The 22,099-nt window shown below is 40.7% G+C and overlaps 1 protein-coding gene across 3 annotated transcripts in view; it reads right to left on the bottom strand.

Annotated features, from left to right (window-relative positions):
- ARVCF (ARVCF delta catenin family member) overlaps nucleotides 1–22,099 on the bottom strand; it is a 422,733-nt gene that overhangs the window by 331,653 nt on the left and 68,981 nt on the right. For all 3 annotated transcript variants that reach the window (XM_040347904.1, XM_040347914.1, XM_040347907.1), the window contains exons 2-3: nucleotides 13,285–13,382; nucleotides 4,660–4,904 (exon numbers count right to left, since the gene is read on the bottom strand). In XM_040347904.1, the coding sequence (XP_040203838.1) occupies nucleotides 4,660–4,875 (216 nt within the window). In that variant the 5' untranslated portion in view covers nucleotides 4,876–4,904; nucleotides 13,285–13,382. The remainder of the gene's footprint in view (nucleotides 1–4,659; nucleotides 4,905–13,284; nucleotides 13,383–22,099) is intronic.

Below are 22,099 nucleotides of genomic sequence, written 5' to 3'. Positions count from 1 at the left end.
AGAGAAGGGACAAATACAAACCTCTGAACCACTGATAGCTGGGTCTGCCAGTTTGGGGGAGGTGCTTCTGGCGCTATTTATCTCAGGGACAATAGCAATCAGACAAAGCTTTCCAAACTTGCACAAGAACAAATCCCCTTAAGCCTGGTACACACGCAAAAAAAATTTTCATTCTTCCCCACTGTACTATTGTGTTCTGACAGGGGGACTGCCCCCACCGTCAAACACACACTATTAGCTGCAAGCGCTTATCGGATGCCGATCAGGTGATGGTTTTTGGACGAGGCGCACACACGAACGAACGGCCAGTAACTGCCGAACCGACCACTTTTGGATGATTTTCGGCCTGTGTGTACCTAGCATTAGCCACAGTCTTCCAGCTACTTTCATTCAGCCAAAAACAGTGGGAGTCGGAGACTGTCATCTCGTGTCTATGGACTGGTTTTTATATATATTTGTCCTTTTTATATTATACAATAAATTGTGTTGACCCTGTAATATTAGTTCTTATCCTACATAAATGATTCATGACTGTGCTCCTGCACAACCAGCAACTGGTGCTACAACAACTGATGACAGTTTTTGAAAATAAAGGCTGTATGACATTATTCACTAATCCAATGGGTCCTGCAATCAGCTGCAAACAAATGCCTTGCTCTTCAGAATAGTGATAAAATGTAAGGTCCCCATTATATGGATAGGAAAATTAAAATAATCTACAGTTGTTTCAAAGGACTTACAGGTCATGCAAAAGTACAGTCAAGCATTGCCCATGCGGAATTACCCCAAGTGGCATGATTCTGACCAACAAAAGCAATAGGTATTTGTATGCTGCTTTAACCAAAGCCGTTAGTTTATCTTACATTTTTTTAGAATGGAACTACAATGTTTTAGCTCCAGGTTTTACAGAAATATATCAGGCCTCAAAATATCCCATTTTACTACCTTGAAGGTCAAGAGACAGAACCCAATGCACATGGTACCTAGAATTAAAGTCATTAAAACAGCTTTAAATATGATAAAAAAAAAATGTGCCTCTTCAGCTTTCTGATGCCTCTAGGCTAGAAAGGTAAGTGAAATAAACAAGATAACAGGTGGCTTAATTTCTCAGGCTTTCTTGAAGTAAGCACCTGCTAACCACTGATAACCAAACTTGCAAATGTTTTCCTGTAAATGAATCAATCGTTACCCAAAGCGTATAATGGATTTGTCCATACAAGCTCATCTTCGGCATGATCATCAAAGAAATGCCCAGAACAGTCACTCTGGACAGTTGCCATATCACACTGCCAAGACCAGAGACATCTGTAGAATAACATCTATTTCGAGATTACTCTGTGAACGATGAATGTATCAATATGATAACCTGATATCATTAGTGGGGTTGTTAAAGTGCTCAGCACAATAGGCTCTTAATGCCTTGCTCTTGATTAAAATCTAATCAAGGGGCACAGGTTGTCAATCTTCCAAACAATGCTACTGTGCTATTTATATTCATTGTTATCTGATGGCTTGTTAAGCTACTGAAAAATAGAAGGGGAATATTAATTGCTGACACAAAAGAGAGTATTTCATTATGTGCACAGTCTGTTACAAACTGCTAAGCCAGACAAAAATTAGGTTATTTATCACATGCGACACTGATACAATGAGCAATTAACGATTATTCTGTTTAAACCTGAATAATTTATAAACAGAAATTAAAATAGTAATATAGCATAATTGGTACACCTGTATGAAAAAAAATGGAAATTTGATGATGCACATGCATCTGGAGTCCTGCTTTCTCACCAGCATTTAAAAAATATGGAGTTAAAGCCTTGAAGGTTGCTTTAGGACTTCTAAACCTGGGGCATTCTGTTCGAAATTTTTCACGCCTCCTTATTGGTTGAGTAAATTGATGTACATCTTCACAAAAGGAGGGCAATGATGGGGTTGTGGGCAAAAATGACAAATGCCTAGTAGAGGCTTGCATAATTGCATGCCCCAGTTTTCAGTTCTCCTAGGGTGCACTGGAGGAATTTGGTAGTATACAGTATATTAAGGTACCTCTAGATCAGGCATGTCAAACCAGTATTTTATGAGCCATATATAACTTTTTGCTCCTTCTTTGTGACCTGCAGTGGTCTAAGGATAAAGAGATTTATAGCTCCTCTCTTTGGGATTAAATATTGTAGGTTATACATTTTTATAATGTTAAATTCCAAAATGTCACAATATTTTTCTGGAATTAGGTAGGTGCCACTCATAGCTGACATAATTATTATTATTATAATAAGGTCACCTTGAAGATTGTGTTCCTTCAATTTGGCCCACTATTTCATTTGAGTTTGACTTGCCTGCTCTAAATTATGTTACCTAATACTAAAAAAGCAGACTTAATATCTACACACTTTTGCGTGAAGCCAAGCTTATTTTAAAGATTATAATTTGGTTTTGTTTGACATACCATAAACATATCAAGAGTTGTACAGTCACACTCACAAATATCAATGTAGTTTCACAAAAATAAATCTTAATTTCTTTGGATATATAAAACCTAAAAAGATCATGCAGGATTTGTCCTTGCAAGATTACACTTTACAATTTCTTGTGAAAAAAAAAAGATTACACTTTACAAAACCACAAAACTAGGTCTTTCAAAATGTTTCTTTGTATAGAAAATGTAATCCAAGTCAGGATGTTACTTAACCACAAGCACAACCATGGAAGACAACTTGTATCACTGTTCCAATTTAAATAGAAGGCAGTAAGCATACTGACCAAGCAGTAATCTCCCTTTTCAGAAGACTGTACTTTCTATATTTGCCACAATACCACATTTCTAATATTATACAACCACAACAGACATCACACAGAAGATATGCGAGCAAGTCATGTTGTTATACAACAGAGAAAAGATACTAAAGAAAATACGACGAACCAGTGGACAACACTGAATCAATCACCTTACCTGAAGAAATTAAGTATAATTAAAACAACCGTTTCTCTATGTTGAAAAAAATGAGACAGCCCCTTAAAAGTCTTTAAATTTAATGTGTTAAATCTTCGGATCCTTGAAGAGTTTCAGATATTGTTACAATGTCAGTAATGACATAGCAGCTGGCAGAAGGAACCACAGCACCCGGCGAGGGGCATGCCACCCTACATATTGGGAATTAGTGGGTAGCAGCAACTTCTAAAACTCTTAAAAAGGTAAAGACTTAATAATCCCACAGGAAAGGTAATTATAAACATTCACAGGCTGTCTCATATTCACATCTTTTAAAATAGCAACATGGTTGCCTTCAGTTTAAGGGGCTACTCATAGGTATAGGATCAAAGATCTTTCCATATAATAAATTATAATTTTGACCAAACATGAATTTCATTTTGAAAAGCAGACAATCATAAGGCTGGCCCTATATAAGCGCAACCATGGAAATCTATTCTAAGAGATCTGATTTTCCTCCAATGATTGCTCAGTCAGAGGGTGTCTGTTACGGTTGCAGTGTGACCACAGACATAAAACTGCATCATTATCCGGCTCGAGAAATACTCACATTATGCACTGTATATGAGTAGTATATACTGTAGTATAAAATAAAAAAGTCTGTGATATGCGCTACTTTATCAAAAGCCAGGAACACTGGATAACAATATACAAACAAATATGGCGAAATATATGATGAGCTACAAATCATAAAATCCTCTCACATCAATTACAGTATATACAGTATATAGTCAAAATAATTGTTTTAAGCTTTGGATAGAGTGGGGAATAGTTAAGACCTCTGTGAGTTTTCTTATCCTTCCCATCAGAGGGGTTTCCTTTTCCAGAGGAAAAGTTCCCAGTTTCTGTTCCAGAGACACAGCAGGACGTAAGAGGAAACCTCTCCAAAGCAATATCCTCCTTCAAGACATTTGTCACCAGAATAGGTTTGCTCTTTGAAAAATTTCCCCTCATCTCCTGTTGACAACTCAAAATGTTGGCTATACCATAAACAGAAACATAAGTCACCAGGACCAATAGAGACGGTGAATCTTCCCCCTGGGGAAATAGAAATTAATAAAAATCAGACAGGTTTTAGCTCTTGTCCACCTCATCCAAATCAAAAGGCTTGGCTTTACATACACGTTAGTTTCTTTTGGCAGTTAGCTAAACTGCACGTTGAAGCAGATGTATATTTTACTAAATTAGTAAAACCCTCCAAGAACAGTGAATACCAACAGTTAAAGCTCAACTTCAAAGAAAACCCTTTAAAAAAACACATTGTTTTTTGCTTTGGATAAAGTATCCAATTTATTAAAATGCTATATTTTGTTTGTGGTTTTTGAGCCATTACAAGATTTTCCCTGGCTTCCTATGTAACCACAAGGACAGAAAGTGATAAGAAATCCCTCCAACACTAAGCAATAAAACCTTAGAACAAGGTTTCTACTACTGTCATAAACCCCACTGCCAATAGTCCCATTAATTGCTGTGTGGCCATCAGTCTAAGAAATTAATAACTCTTCCAACACTTTCACCTCTAAAAAAACACTTCCAACACTGACACAACCAGCAAACTAAACTTAACAGAGTCTACTCTTGCCCACTCTATCCAAAATACTGTTGACTTATCGCAAAGGACAGTCAGTGGGATAAGTGACAAGAAGTCATAGAAAGCAGGCCTTTACCTGCAGAACCAGTTGTTGCCATGCAGTAGGTAGTGGTTGTCCATTGCCTATGTTGCACATGCTCATTCGTTCTGAGGGCACATTGGCTCGCTCAAGCTGGAGTGAGACATTTCGACGTTCTTCTTCTAGAGCACGTGTTAGCCTCTCAAAGCGAGCTTCTTGCTCTTTGACAGAGGCCAGAATGCTGGCAGCGGACCTTATGTCATAATCATCCATAGCTGTTTTCAAAGAATTCTTTCTGGTAACTGACAAACAAGAAAGTTTGGGAAAGGGTGGAAAATCAAAAGATTATCATCACACAGTTCAACTGAAATAAAGAGATACATTCACAATTTTTACATCAACACAACAGACATCAATTTATACAATGCAACAAGATGATGGCAATTTAACAAGTCTCATCTCAATCACTGAAAAGTATTGGGTGCTAAAACTGTATTGATGTCCACTATTCATTTGTTAAGTAAGAAAATAAACCTGGTTATAAACAGAAATGTCAACCTTCCCAATTTATAACTAGCTTTTAGTGTACAGGGAACTTAGAAAGGCTGTGCACAGTGCAAACAATACAACATGTATTATCCAGCATATTAAACAAATTACACTGTGAAATAACCTGCATTAAAAAAAGAGGTTTTTGTTCCACACATTGGCAAATATATGTAGAAGCTGCACTGCCTTGTCAATGCCCTTCTGCATAATGCAGTCCTAACACTGGTAGGAACATATCTAGCAAGGAATAAGTTATGATTGGGTATGACTGGAGGCATTCATAAAGGCATAGGGACACACCAGAAACACAATGGCAACTTTTGTTTATTTTGTGTAGGCTAGCAGGTAAGTGTGCTGGAGAATACATTTTGTTTTGTTTGTCCTGTGCACAGCTCTCCCATGTGCACCATACTCCAAATGCTAGTTATAAATTGGGATTTGTTTTTTGGAATTGGCATGGGGGACACATTGGACACATTCAGCTGCCATTGTGCTCTGCTGGGCATCTGTAGGCATAAATTGCAGTCAGCCACCTGAACACACATTCTGCAGCCACGGAAAGACTAGTTACAGATTAATGTTGTTCCACCAGGCAAGGGTTTGGCACTTCCACATAGTGCCAAAGCTTGCCTGCCTATTTGTGCCTACTACACCATCCTATTGGTAAGCGAGGCAACCCATCACAGTAATGGGCAAATAGAGATGTGGGGAAGCAGGAAGTAGATGCATACTCTCACAGTGTATGGAAGTATCAGAGCTTTGCCTGTCAGAATGTCCTGGGGTTTAGCTGTAGTGATAGGGTATAGGAAACTGATGCAAGAGGGTGCACTATATGCCTGCAGCAATTTATTTTAGTGGGTGTAATGACAAACTATTTTTATGTAACTTCCTTTCCTTGCAGACATATGGGAGCTGCCACTGCTCATCACTTTCTAAAAATGCTTGTTGCCTAGCCATTTGATGATGTTCCACATGGCTTCAGTACTTTGAAAATTGTGGACTTAAATGAATATGCAGATCAAGAAAGTCAAGGAAAAGTCAGAAGTCTTTCTCTGCATACTTGTTCTGAGTCAGCCAGTGACTCAAATTGTCAAGATAATAGGATCAGCATGAAAACTAGGCATCCAGCATTTACAGAATGAGAAGTCAGCAATACTCACCTGCACGTTTCTCCCAGGAAAGTTTTATTTAATTAAAGTGGTGTTTAGGATTTTTAAAGTTGGAAATCAAGGATTAGCTCTGTGATTCCAGTTGTCAGCTTCTTGCTGCTCTGAAATCTGGATAAGATGTACGTCTAAAAATGATCCATTGTCTAACACAGTGTTTCTCAACTCCAGTCCTCGGGGCGCACCAACAGGTCTTGTTTTCAGGCTTTCCATTATTGTGCACAGGTGATTTTATCAGTTTCACTGCCTTAGTAATTACCACAGCAGTTTGATCTGAGGGAAATCCTGAAAACATGACCTGTTGGTGCGCCCCGAGGACTGGAGTTGAGAAACACTGGTCTAACAGTTTTAGAACCCCAAAAACAATCACTAAAAAAACTGCCGCGTCAAATGTACACAGTAACAGACTGGGGAATATAATGCCAACAAAAATGTAAGTAACAAAAGATCCAGCATATGCTTAAAAATAATATATTTCCTAAATTATAAATATAAAAAACAAAAAACAGAATGTACTGTTTTTTGGTTTACTTTGAGCTATAAGAATAAGAAAGGTAGTAAAATCGGTTTCCTATGTTTACTGCAGGAACCTGCATATGGTCATCACAGAATCCATGGGCAGGATAACTAACCCTTCATGATACTTTTTTTTTTTCATTTTGGATAGAGTAAGGAAGGGTTATAGCTCCTGTCAGATTTTTTATCGGCATCTCTGTCTCATTGCGGAGATTTCGCTTCACTTCCTGTCCCACAGCCAAACAGGAAGTGATTGGAAATCTCTGCAAATTAAAGGAATTTCTTGGTGACCTCCAGCTCACCAGAACTAATGTGCCCATTGGAAGATTTCCCATTTATTACTTTTCAGGGGGAAACCCAAAATGTGGGGTTTTCTTTTTACTTTCAATGATAATGGTATCAGAGAGGGCGAATCTCCTTAACAGGGGCACAGACAGCAATAACAATTTACAGGGGCTCTAATCCCTCTCCACTCTATCCAAAACTAAAAAAAAAAGTTTTGGCTTTAGTTATACTTTAAGCCTGATGTCAATCAACGGGAACCTAGCAAGGGGCTGTAGCTGACTACTCTCAAGAACAGAGTAACAGAGTGCCTTATAATCAAAAGTGTCTGAAGGAGTGACTCTTTTTTTCATAGCAACTAAAGTCTCCTTTACATTTCCTACCAGTTACATGAAACATGAAGAGGACAACTGATTTTGGCTGCTATTGACAACAAGCGTAGTTGCCTTTATTGGTTTAGAAAAAGTAATACATTTCTTACCTAACATCGTTAAATATAAATGCTTTTTTAGAGTATTACATAGTATAGAAATACAGCTATCTTTACAAAAGACCTAAAATTATTGCTGCTGGCTTGCATTAACAAACTACTGCTGCTTTAAGCAGTTAAACAATCTCTTGAGGAAATATGAAGCCCTTAAGGAGCAAATAAGCCTCTATTTGACATTAAATTTTCATGCATATTCCAAAATCGTTTTCATTGTGCAAATAACAATGTAAAGTTAAAGAACATAAAGATAATAGGTTTTTTAGAAGCAGACTCTACTCTTTGAAGATCTCATCAATTTGAAGTAAGCTTTCAATCTTTGCAATGAAGCAGAAATGCTACAAAACTTGTGATCTTCAAACTCCCAGGCATTTGGAATATGTACTTGAGTGTTGGGTTTATTTTTTTATTTTTTTTACGATTTTGAAAATGAAATCATGACAAGAGAACATGCATATTTTTATGGGATCTTTTGATTGCTAATCTTTTTAGGGTTCCACGGTGAGATAGTATCTGTTATTTGCATGCATGGTATTCGGAGGCTATGATGAAGCCTGCATGAACACATAAAAAGCCACATTACAGAATGGCGCCTATGTGTGTAAACAACAGACAGTCAAGACCTTTTCCCTTGGAACAAGCTGTGAAGGATTTGTAGGATTTTCCACACACAGTGTAGCTAATCAGTGGAAATATCAGGCAAGATTTTGCAAAAACAAGACTATTATGATAAACATGACAAGTTGTCTACATAGAAAGAATGAAGGAAACACATGTTTTGTTTTGTATAAGTGATATTAAATACTTAATAATGATGATTTTGTCAGCCATACATGCATTTCTGATACCCTGGGTAGTCACACTTGGCGGCAAACAATTGCAGTGCCATGCAGACATTCAAGATGTCCAAATTACACAAATAGCAGGCCACATTTCCTATGTACATTTGCATCACACGCCTCTATCAATTGTGGAAGAGTGGGAATGATTGCTAGTCTGGTAGAAAATCGTTTGAGAATTGCCTACAGTATATAATATGCCTCTTTTATCCTCTTGCAATTTTAATACTTGGGCTCACAATCCTATGTGGAGGTAACTATCAAGACATATCTAGTGTTACTAGAAGTTAGCTTTACAGCAATACCACTGTTAAGAGCATGTTAAATCCCAGAAAAAAATTAGGACTATGAAACCGTCAATAAATCTGGACTTTCGCGCCACCATGGGTGTTTCTATTTTAAGACAAATTCACACAGTGGAGGAGCTGCAACTCAAGATTTTGTAAGAAGATAAAAATAAAAGGAAGTTAAAGACAGATGGGCTTGAAAGAAATGGGGATTTGCTCCCCGTTGTCTTCAAGTAATATTCCCATCAATTGTGTATTCCATAGCTGTTAAGTCTACTGATGTCAACAAAAATGGATTACAACAGGTAGTCTGGACAGTAACTTTATAGATAGCTGGAAGGGGGCAAAATATTTTCTGCTAATAATAAACTCAAGTGTGACCTTAACAAAATGGATTGTTTATTTGGAGTGTTTTGTAATGTGTGTAGGGAATTAGGATGATTCTTGCTGAATCACCTGCTCTCCCAACCATTTTGTAGCAGTGTCAGCCATATTAGATACGTTTTTATTATAAACATAACATAGAAACATGAAAACTTTGTAAACATACTTCTTATGAGAAATATTGTCGTGTCACTGTCTTATGACTTGAGGGTATGTCTGTAAGTGATAAGGGATACAGAAACATAAAGCATATGGCGATTCTGTATAGACATGTGCTAGGCCATGCTGTTGGCATTGATATTAATGTCACTATTTAAATATTGCCCTGCCATTAAATGATAATCTTTTATGTAACTGATACGACGACCATTGGTGTGCAATTACTTTTATCTTGATTGCAGAGTACATAAAAGCTCAAAGGTGAGGTCGGTGGTTGTTTTGCTTGTAAGCTGACCTCCCCACACATGTGTGAAATCAAAATCGTATCTGATTTGGAGTGATTAACAGGCTGTTGCTGTTTGCTTGGGAAGAATACCAACTTGAATATAATGTAAATTTGGGGAGATGCTCTTATAACATTCCCCTCTGAGGAAGCGCTATAGTGGGCATAACGTGTATAGTGGTAGAACCTGCAGATGATGCCATCACGTTGCAAACCTGGGAATTGGTGGTGAGCTGGAGCAGTATTATGTGATATGCAAGTTTTAACTTTTCTATATGAGTGTGATATTTTCCTTTTATTAAAATATTCTATTTTATGCCTTTCTTGCTGCTGTGATTTGTGGAGGATGAATGTTGGAGGAGCAATGGCCGAAGGCAGACCAGAATGATGTATCCATATATGGAAAAAGCTGTTTTGACCTCATAGGAAGTGTTGAGGTCGATTATGGAGGTAAGCAGACTTTGTTATTACTGGGTGGAGTGTGTGACAGTCTAAGGAGGAGGGTGAGCACTATTACAGAAGATTCTGCAATGAATTATCGGATTTCTTTATCAACAAAATCGAAAACATTCGGGAAAAAATTGAACAGAAGAAAACAACCAATACCAATCGACAGGAGCAAAAAGAAACAGACAAATACACTACAAGCAACGAAATTCAGTCTGGTCCCAATCACCATCAACACCACCAAAATCATCATCGGAAACCTCAGAGACAGCACATCACGAATGATATTATTCCCACAAAACTTCTGAAAGGATGCATCTTGGCGCACGACCATAACACATCTCATAAATCAATCGTTCAAAGAAGGTACTGTGCCGATCTCCCTCAAGGAAGGCATTATAAAACCCCTCCTAAAGAAACCAAACCTCGACCAGTAACAAGCCTTAACACCATCTCAAAGATCTTGAAGAAAGCAGTAGTACAACAGTTACAACTACATTTGGACACCTACAAACTATTGGACCCACTACAATCGGGTTTCCGTCCTGGCCACATGACAGAAACGGCTATTCTAAAAATATAAGATGACGCCCTCAAAGCAGCAGATGAGGGAGAATCAAGTCTCCTGGTGCTACTGGACCTTAGCGCAGCTTTCGACACAGTAGACCACAAATTCTGCTCAAAATTCTGCTCACTCATCTCACAGAAGTAGCCGGAGTCACAGACTCGGATCTACCCTGGTTCGCATCCTTTCTAGAGAATCGATCCCAGACAGTGAAGCTAGGAGCCTTAATTTCAGAATCACATACAATTACATGCGGAGTCCCTCAAGGATCACCCCTGTCGTCTGTGCTCCTTAACATCTATCTCTGCCCACTCCTAGGACCTACTCTAACACTTCTATGCTGATGACACTCAACTCTACCTTCGTATCACCGGGAAAAAAGACCAATACCACGCACTAGAAAATTGCCTCTTACTGATCGACAATTGAATGACAGAGAGTTCCCTCAAACTTATTGGATACAAAACAGAACTTCTTTCTCCACACAAATCGAAAGAAAAACTCCAGGACAACAGGCACTCCTCCCACCATCCTTGGACAAACCATCACCCCAAGCACCAAAGTCATCTGTGATTCAGACATGACCATGGACACACAAATAGGTTCAGTAGTCAGCAGAGCCCACCATCTCCTACGCCTACTACGTAGACTCATCCCCTTCATCCCGGATAAGGACAAAGCAGTAGTAGTCGGAACAATCATCAATGCTCGACTGGATTACGCTAACTCCCTCTACCTAGGACTACCAAAATACCAGATCTCGCATCTACAAGTCGTCCAGAACACAGCCGCCAGACTGAAAATGAGAAAAAAGCCTTGGGATTCCATCACCCCATCCCTGAAGTCCCTCCATTGGCTAACCGTAAAGAATCGGGTGACATTCAAGACACTCTGCCTCACTCACAAATGCACACAAGGTAAAGCCCCGCAATACCTATGCAAGAAAATACGACACTACAACCCTGGGCGAGCCCTACGATCAATGAATCAAAAGCTGCTCTGCCTCCCCAAGACCCGCTACAAATCGAAAGAAGAACGAAGATTTGCAGTCCAGGGGCCATGGCTGTGGAACGTGCTACCAACCTTCATCCGCATGGAAGATAACCATCGCGCCTTCAGGAAAAAACTGAAGACCCACCTCTTCTGAAGGACAAGGATGACTACAAGCGCCTTGAGTCGATTTAGTTCGCATTTGTTAGCGCTATATAAGTTACTCACTCATTCTGGCACAGTGAATCATGGATTTTACTCTATGCACTATTATTTTCTTTACTTTTTCATGAACTGCAGGGTGTGTCAGGATTTTAATGATATTTTCCTTTACATTGTGTGGGTTTATATTCATAAATGCACTTTGTTGGATGCATGTTTTAATTTTTTATATGTGAAAAGTTTCATGTCATACCAGATATAGGTTTGTGCACATAGTATATTTCGGGTAGCACTACACTTTGTGTATTGTTCTACCTATTCAAATGTAATGTAACATTTCCCCATGAATGGCACTTAATAGGTATAATTATTGTAGCAAAGGATAATCAGACACAAAAATGTGTGTAGGAGCCCATGGCCTAAATACTGCTCAGCGTCAATCTTTATAATCAAATAAATGCTCGACATATTCCACTTGGTGGAAATCTAAACCTACTTTTTTGGTTTTTGGAAGCATGTAGTTTAATCCTATGGTTTGGCGTGTGTGTCTACCATAAAAGACTGCCAGAGAACTGTTGTAAGAACTGAAATGCAAAGTCTATATATTCCTAAACAGAAACTATTAGGAGGTCAGTGACATCATAATACTGTGCTGTGGCCCCCTAGTGCATTTCCCATAGGAATTTCTGGAAAATGGAGTTTGGATAAGGGAACCAGGAAGTCTACAACTCAGCGTAGCCTTGCCCAGAGGTAGAGGCAACTCTCCCTGTTTCTCTCTCCTGGATCACAGGCAGCAGTAAATATCTGTCTGGGTATCAGATCCTCTCTCATTTTGCACATCTACAACTGAAAGCAAAAGGTTTGGTTTGAAGATACACTTTAAATTGGGACAAAATCCATCCATTTAACAGTTTAAAAAAACAGCTACATTCCCGATACGTGCTAGGGATGTAACTGTCACATTGGTGCTCTCAACCAAACTGTCAAACCATCATGTGACTGGTGTCATGACTAATCACATGTGCAGCATCATGGCAGTTCAAGACCAAACAGAGGCCAAGGTGGCAGCTTCCTAGTCTGAAAACAAGAGGAGGATTTAGTTCCCCTTTAAAGTTCAGCTTATCAGTTTACTTAAGCTGGCCAAACACCAGTAGATTTTTTAATTAATGAACATCATTATGGTTGAAAAAAAACATTAATTTGACCCCACGAATAATTTGAAAATCAAACGGTCTTGAAACAAAATTCTTCTAGTGTATTGCCAGCTTTAGCTCTTCTAATATCACTGAGGCATTAGTCAGTGAGAGTTATTTGTATTGAATTGTAATGGTCCAGATCATCAGGAAGACTGCTTTAGTCAACAGTTTGTTTGCCTCCACTATGCACACAGAATATTTATGTAGTTACAGCAAAGAGTCAAATATGTCAATTTTTACACAGAAAATTAGCTTTGCACGATATGGCCTTTTAAAGACAAATGAGATGCTTAGAACAACTAGGGATAGAAAGGGTCGCACAAGTCAAGCCATACAAAGCATGCAGAGAAGAGAAAAAAGCAATACAAACCTAGCGGAATATTAGGATGTTTTAGAGATTCTCAGACATCACCCACTAGGACTAGTAAGGTCTACAGAAAGAACAGCAGCAGCCTGGAGCAGAAACAGCTACAACAGAGAGAGGAAGGACAAGAAAGGTTAGTCAGAAAAATTACAGCTGGAGTTTGTGATGTCTTAATAAGCACTGCTAAGCCTGATTTGCTAGCTGCTTCTGCTGTCTAACTTAAATGAGGGTTTAGGAAAAAAAAAACATCATATTCAAACAATATCTACTGTACGTGTCATAAACAGGCAGGAACAGATTACTTGTCACTACTATAAACAGGCTTTTTTACATAGACAAAGCACATTTAAACACATTAGATCACTTGTTTGTTAAACTTGCTTTACTGTAAGGACTGGTGCACCAGTCTAGTGCATATCTGTTTATCTATCTAATTTGTATCTAATTTGTTTATCTACCCTCCAGGCTCCAGTCCTCGGCTCTTCTACCCTCCTCGGCTCCTCCACTGATGCCGGAATGACTGACTGCAGTGCCTGCTGTGACACCGCTGAGTATGTGTATGTATATAGGTCAGTGTACTTCAGGTCACTACCATCAGTGTAGGTAGGTCAGTGTATGTCAGGTAGGTCAGTGTATATAGGTCAGGTCACTACCGTCAGTGTATATAGGTCAGGTCACTACCGTCAGTGTATGTCAGGTAGGTCAGTGTATATAGGTCAGGTCACTACCGTCAGTGTAGGTAGGTCAGTGTATGTCAGGTAGGTCAGTGTATATAGGTCAGGTCACTACTGTCAGTGTAGGTAGGTCAGTGTAGGTAGGTCAGTGTATGTCAGGTAGGTCAGGTCACTACCGTCAGTGAAGGTAGGTCAGTGTATATAGGTCAGGTCACTACCGTCACTGTAGGTAGGTCAGTATATGTCAGGTAGGTCAGGTCACTACCGTCAGTGTAGGTAGGTCAGTGTAGGTAGGTCCGTGTATGTCAGGTAGGTCAGGTCAGGTAGGTCAGTGTATATAGGTCAGGTCACTACCGTTAGTGTAGGTAGGTCAGTGTATATAGGTAAGGTCACTACCGTCAGTGTAGGTATGTCAGGTAGGTCAGTGTATATAGGTCAGGTCACTACCGTCAGTGTAGGTAGGTCAGTGTATATAGGTAAGGTCACTACTGTCAGTGTAGGTATGTCAGGTAGGTCAGTGTATATAGGTCAGGTCACTACCGTCAGTGTAGGTATGTCAGGTAGGTCAGTGTATATAGGTCAGGTCACTACCGTCAGTGTAGGTAGGTCAGTGTATATAGGTCACTACCGTCAGTGTATAAGTCACTACTACCGTCAGTGTATATAGGTCACTACTACCGTCAGTGTAGGTAGGTCAGTGTAGGTAGGCTAGGTAGGTCAGTGTATGTAGGTCACGACCGTCAGTGTATGTAGGTCACGGGCCAGCCCAAAAAAGCCTGCGCGCGTCACATAACACACCCGCTTTCTGGCCTTGGACTTTGGGCTGAAGCCCCTGATCTTTTTGCCACCTAGCAACGCCCCTGCTGGCTTTAATTATTGATGTCACTGACACCAACAATGGAGCTTATTTTTTCCCCACAATTTCTTCAATGTAACCCCAGGCCCAATTTTGTCTAAATGACGACAAAGCAAAAAGGGGGAGGTAGCACACTACAATCGATACACAGTAAATCAACACTCACGCAATACTGCTTTACTTCTCAATTCCTTCAAGGTGTTGCTTCTGATTCTTTTCAAATATTTGACAATTTTGGTTAATTTTTACACCCACTGATGACAAATAAACATTTTTTTTCACTCGCTGGCCACCGTTGCATATTTATGACCTCTGCACCTTTTACTATTTGTTGCTTGTTATTTCCTGACCAAAGTGCTGCTTGTCCCCTTGCCAGTTAACCAGTCCCTTCATAGTAGGCCATACCAATATTCTTTAGCATTGTGCATGGCTTTGCACTAGGGCCCTCTTCTTGCTTCCCCTGATGGGCCCCAGCTCTACAGACCAACTCTGGCTGGTAAGTGTCATGGGATAGGTAATCGCCAGTCAGAAGGGGTTGTAAGTGCTCAACAATACATTTGGGGTTTTAGGAGTTGTGCGGTTCACAGGTACTAATCAGAAGTTGGGGGGAAAATAAGAAATTGCTTAATAGCAGGTGGGAAAGTGCAGGTACTTATCAGTCTGGGGAGGTTTTGAGGATGTTCTTCCTTAGGGACAGAACCATAGGTTCTTGACAGGTTGCATTTCACGATGTCTCCATGAGGCTTATTGAGGCTCCAGCTGCTGCTAACACACGACGCTCGTAGAGAATTTACGGCGGCCCTCCTGTGCTCCTGTGACACTGCACGTGGAAGTTCCCATTCACTCTAGCACTCTGCAAGTGCTCCAACATTTTTCATGCAAGTTTTTAGTGTTGTTTTATACTTTTATACTGAATAAATTCCTAAGCTGTTTAAAGGATTGGCTTGGCGCCTCTCTCTCTTCCTTTTCCTTGCATTTCACTTAAGGCCACATTGTAAAACTGAGAACATAGTGGATTTTGCATAAAATTCCAATCGCACCCACACAAACAGTAAAGGTGTGAGTATAAATGGCACTTCTGTAGGAGTGAATGGAAAAGGGAAAGCCCTGTGTAATCAAATATTTACAAAGACTGAAATAAGTCAGCTGTTGCAATTCCAGCAAATAAGACCGTAAAAAATAGCTATTTCCCATATTATGGCAAGTCTCTTAATGAAAAAGAAATAATAAAATATACTGTGTGTTCATACAGTATGGGTGTGTATTAGGGTTGTTCCGATACCGATACTAGTATCGGTATCGGGACCGATACTGAGCATTTGCGCGAGTACTTGTACTCGCGCAAATGCTCCCGATGCTTCGCCCGATACTTTTTTTTTCTTTCAGAGAGAGCGGGCGGCGAGGGGGCGGAGAGCGGAGCAGTGCAGTGCTCAAAGAGAAAGCCAAGACGTCGCCCCCCCCCGCTGCCGCTGTCTAGTTGATAAGCGCGGGGACCATGCTGCAATATCATCCATTCTCACCTCCCAGTGAATTAGAGTGCCACAATGCTTGTGTGAGGTGTCTCCGTTCCTGCACGCCGCCAGCTCCGCTCCACCCCACTGTGCATTGCAGCTGGCATCTTTCCTCTCCCCAGCTGCACTGTGGAACAGAGCAAACTGAACCTGCCCTTCCTCCTCCTGTGCACAGAGGTCAAAGGAGGAGGAGGAGGAGGGAAGGAGGCACCTGTACCTCGAGCGCGCTGGTCTGAGGTCTGGAGTATTGGAGGGGAGGGGGGATGAAGAAGTGGGTGAGTGAGGGGGGACAGCCAAAAAGTTTACTTTGAGTGATTTGGGTAAGAGGATATCCATCCATCCCCTCCATACCATTCCGGCTCCATTCATCCCCCCGATCCAATCCCAGTTCCATCCATGCCCCCATACCATACTCCATACACCCCACCTCAATCCCATCCCTGCTCCATCCACCCCCCATACCATTCCGGCTCCATCCATCCCCCCCGATCCAATCTCAGTTCCATACATGCCCCCATACCATACCAGCTCCATCCACCCCACCTCAATCCCATCCCTGCTCCATCCACCCCCCGATCCAATCCCAGCTCCATCCATCCACCATACCATTCCGGCTCCATCCATCCCCCCGATCCAATCACAGTTTCATCCATGCCCCCATACTAGGGTTGTCCCGATACTACACATTTTAAAAAAAAGTATCGGTATTCGGTATCGGCGAGTACATGAAAAAAAGTATCGGTACTTGTACTCGGTCCTAAAAAAGTGGTATCGGGACAACCCTAGTGTGTATATACATACGTATATAGTTAACAGTAAAAAGTGCATTTAAGCAGCAGACATCAATCACTATTGCATCCACTAATGATTTCCTATGTACTATGGTTTTGAGCAGTGTTTCACTCTCAGTGTGTCTTTATCAAATGTATCCATATCCAATTACATAATTATCACAATTTCAGCTGTAAAGGAGTTGAACAATATCCAGATTATCAGCGTAATACATAGTTTGTTAATGTTTATTACAAAATATTATCTGGCTGTGTTAACAATCCATGAGAATTTCTGATGTGTGCTCCAAACAAGGACTCATCATATTTACATATTTGTCCTATCTATGAACAAAGATCATGATTGTCAGAAGTATGCCATTAATAGAGAGCCAAAGCCATGGGCAAAATGAATCAGAAACAACGTGTTGGCATAAGAAAGATGGCACAAACAGAAAGAAGCACAGCTGGCATCCAGCGCCAGGAAAAGAGAGCACTGCACACAGTGTTCTGTGATTAATGTCTTCCCCTACAGATGGAATGCAACACTGAGCCTCTTGTGATGCTTCAAATGGTTATTTCGTAACATAAAACACATTTTACCGAGAGATGTGGAGGCTAAATACTATTTCCTGAACCCATTTCCAAGGTTCTGTTTTGCAAATCCCTACTCTGTCCTCTGGTTTCTTTAAAAATACTGCCCTGACTATATAAACTGCACAGGCATTTTACACTGGCATGTCAATTAAAGGACTGTGGACATGGATGAATGAAAATGTCTTGACAGCAATATCCTAACTCCTGCAATGCCCATTTTATAAGACCTTTAGGTATGCTGCATATAAGTGTTAATGATTACATACAGCTTGCATTTACTGCAGGTATTAAGTGGGCATTAATGTGGATTTAGCATTAAACGTATGGTATGTTTTTAAGTTAAAGCGGACCTTCACTGCATCTGAGCACCACAAACCAAAAACACTCTTTAATCAATTTTTTAAATTCAGAGCAAACTGACCGTGTGTATGGCCCATCGGTCTGTTGTCCTTCGGACAAAAATGATAGAACTTGCTTTAAAATCTAACCGATGGACGGCTGACCATCAGTCCAAACCGATAGTTAGTACACAAAAGCATCGGTTTAAAACCCGCACATGCTCAGAATCAAGTCGATGCATGCTTGGAAGCATTGAACTTCGTTTTTTTCAGCACATCATGTGTTTTACGTCACCGCGTTCTGACCCGATCGCTTTTTGAACTGATGGTGTGTACGCACATCAGACCATGAGGCCACTTCAGCGGTGAACCGATGAAAACGGTCCGTCGGACCATTCTCATCGGATGGACCGACCGTGTGTACGCAGCCTAACAGTCCTGTTTACACCTTGCATTTGCTTTGGCTTCACTTCAAAAATGATACCTCATGTAGCTTTAGTGATGCTTCAAAACATCTTTAAAACCTACATAGAAGTCTATGGCAAAGCTTGCTTGAAGCACCTAAAACTTTTGAGAGGCTTTAATTCAGCTATAGCTTTGCTTTGTTTTGGATAAATTGCAGGTATGAGATATCCACACACAAAGTGCACCTAACAAACTTCAACAAAGCTTCAAAAGAGCATCGCCAAAGCAGGGGTCAAGTCCTGGGGAAAAAAGTGTGGGAACTCCCACCCAAGATCCACTCCTCCACCAAAAAAAATAAAAAAAAATGATACGCTCATATGCATACAGGCATACCCCACTTTTAAGTACACAATGGGACCAGAGCATGTATGTAAAACGAAAATGTACTTAAAGTGAAACAATGCCTTTTTGCACTTATAGGGTGTAGTGGGGGGTCAGGGGGTGTAGTGGGGGTGTTAGGAGCTGTAGTTAAGGTCTCAGGGGCTGTAGTGGGGGTGTCAGGCGCACACTGGAACAGGGCAGGCTATGCTCTCTGAGCTTTAGCTCCTTCTACTGCGGCTGCAAAATGTCTGTACAGTGCTTGTAAGGCACTTTACATACACTCAGGGGTATGTCCTTACTCGCGAGTGTATGTAAAGTGAGTGTACTTAAAGCGGGGTATGCCTGTAATTACTAAACCACATGTTTTTTTTCTTTTTCGATCCACTGTACCTTAGTAAACCTTTATGTTACTGGCCGCTTCCTGTATATGGATTCATCGGGTAGTATGCTCCTGGGAACAATGACAAAAGCTCCCAGGAGACATTGCGGCATCGAAGGAAGTGACGGAATACCCGCACACTACCCGATGAATCCATATACAGGGAGCAGCCAGTAACATAATGGATTAAGAAGGTTCGCCTGCCCCCGACAGTTACTCGAGCTGGGCATCGCCACTTAGTGAAGGATTGGCTCAGGCGGCTCGGCTGCTCTAGTCCTGCAAAGGGAACTGCGTTCCTGCTGTGAAAAAAGTGCAGGAACTCCGTTCCCACGCGTTCCCGCAGGACTTGAGCCCTGCGCCAAAGCATTACTGAAGCTTCACTGAAGCATCAATAAGGCCTCACCCAAGCATCATTGAAGCCTCACCGAAGCATCACTACAGCTTCATCGAAGCAACAACGAAGCATCAATAACACATCATGTACTCCAATGAAACATGAAAAACTTGAAATGAAGCCTACCTCATGAATGGCTTTCATTTTTATTTTGAAATGTATCCAGTGTAAGATTTGCCCAATACCTACATCACATTAGTTATCAAGATTATTGTTTTGCCAATGGCCTGAAAAAACATTACCTTGTTTAATCTCTGTCCCCAATATGGGCTCCCTGCAACCTCACCCACACAAACTGGAGAACGACAGGCAAACTACACTTCAAAGAATCATATAACACAATGCTGTGGGCTTGTTTGGCAACCCTGTGGAAAATGAATCAACTGCTAATGCCATCCAAGACACTTTGCCACAATGCCAAAGTCAGAGTCCAGTTACTTTACCTTTTTCTAACTTTATATTAAAGCAAAGAAAAGGTAAAGTAACTGGACTCCTGGAATTGTGGCAAAGCATCTTGGATGGCATTAGTAGTTGATTTTGTTAGCAAGATTGCTTGACAATTGCCAAAACAATCATAACGTGTTGCTTCAGGCCAACCTGCAATATTCCTCTGAAGGCATTGGTTCAGATCTTCCCTGCACAGTGCTGTATACTGGTGTGAGAGAACAATCATTCCAGTGTCTGGGCATCCTTTTCACAAGGAAATTATAACTGCAGATATCATCCAGGATGCTAGAAACTTTCTTCATCATATAGTCGACAAAAGAATCCTCTCCAAGACTCCTTTACAGCAATTAGCATACATAATTCTTCCTCATATATGGCAATTACAATTGCCCATGTTGCTCACTCTGAACACACCTATAGATGATACATTGTATACTTTTTTGGGCAAATGTGCAATTGAATTCAATTTGATGGAATTCAAAATTCAATGTGCAATTGATTCATTGTTTTCACGGGAAATCACACTAAATTTGTAATTTCTTTCTATTTTTACGAATAAAAAATAATAAATAATAATAATATAATTTTTCTATTTTTACGGACATTACAAGAATGGAGAAGTGTTCTGATAACACTAGCACGTATATCTGTACTGTCAATAGTCCTGTGTACCACAAGGTACCCACCACTACTGTACCTTTGTCAGCTCTAGACTAATTTCCCATTTTAAGAGTGCATGACTTCACAGCTATGCCCACCAACTGCTATACCCTTAGCCAAAGAGAGCACCCCAGCAGCCAATAAAGACACTCTCAATGGACATGAGAGACAGTTATTTGGGTTTATTTGTCTAGTCAGGGAAGGTAGGCCCTACTATTATAGTGAAATAATTCCTAGGCAGGACTTTAATGCCTGCTCATACAAGCTCAGCTCAGTTTGCCTTAGAGAATCCCAATTGTTTTAAATTTAGCAAAAATGTAGGTATCCCTTGGTAAAACACATGCATTGTTAATTTGTCAGTGAAAAGACAGTGACACCACCTCTGCAGGCAACAATCTTAACACCATAAGTCTTTTTACCATTTTAAAACCAGATGTCTTGTTTAAAAATAGACATCACAAGATGCATGTTATTACATTTTATTAAGCTTAAAGTGATGTTAAAGGCAATAAAAAAATAAAAATAATAACAAACATGTTATATTTACCTGCTCTGTGCAGTGGTTTTGCACAGAGCAGCCATGATACTCCTCTTCTAGGGGCCCCTGTTGACGCTCCTGGCCCCTCCCTCCTGCCAAGTGCCCCCAGAGCAAGTGTTTTTTCATGAGGGCACCCAGATAGGCTTGCTCCTGTGCCGCTGCTCTGTGTGTCCATTCACACACATAGTGGTGGCTTGGCCCCATTCACCTATCCCATTGACCCACTGGCTGTAATAGATAAGCCAATGGCTCCCACTGCTGCCTTAGCCAATGAGGAGAGAGAGTTCCCAGAGAACTGAGGCTCTCGTGCACATCACTGGACTATGATGGGGCTCAGGTAAGTATTAGAGGGGGCTGGGGTTGTTGCACACAGAAGGTTTTTTACCTCCATACACAACGGTAAAAAACCTTGCGCCTTTTTACACATTTACTCGAATTCTGTGACATGTATTTGCTATGCCTTGTGAGAAGGCACTGCTGTGTCACACATTTCACAGAGCCTGCCTTCTGAACTACAGAGGAGCTGAGAGTAGGATTTTCTGGGGGCGGAGTCAGTACAGGAATCACTGATTGCAGGCAGCAAGGTACCATGGGATATGTAGTCCTTAGAAAGTAAAAGTAAACAGCAGAGGAGAAGCTGCAAAGTTGTGGAAAAAGAGGGCAGCAGACTATTGTTTGTATTATTATTGTTATTACAATGCTGTTATAAAATAAAAGGGTTTGCTGTTACCATTGAACTCCTTAAGACCCCTTTTACACTGAGGTGCTTTACAGGCGTTTTTGCACTAAAAATAGCGTCTGTAAAACACCTGTAAACTGCCTCTTCTGCAGTCCCAGTGTGAAAGCCCAAGTGGGGCAGTGCGCGAGTGGT

The sequence above is a fragment of the Rana temporaria genome, chromosome 1, assembly GCF_905171775.1.
Source record: "Rana temporaria chromosome 1, aRanTem1.1, whole genome shotgun sequence".
Classification (NCBI taxonomy): domain Eukaryota; kingdom Metazoa; phylum Chordata; class Amphibia; order Anura; family Ranidae; genus Rana; species Rana temporaria.
Note: the sequence above shows the minus strand (reverse complement) of the source record. Positions and strands in the feature narration are given on the sequence as shown.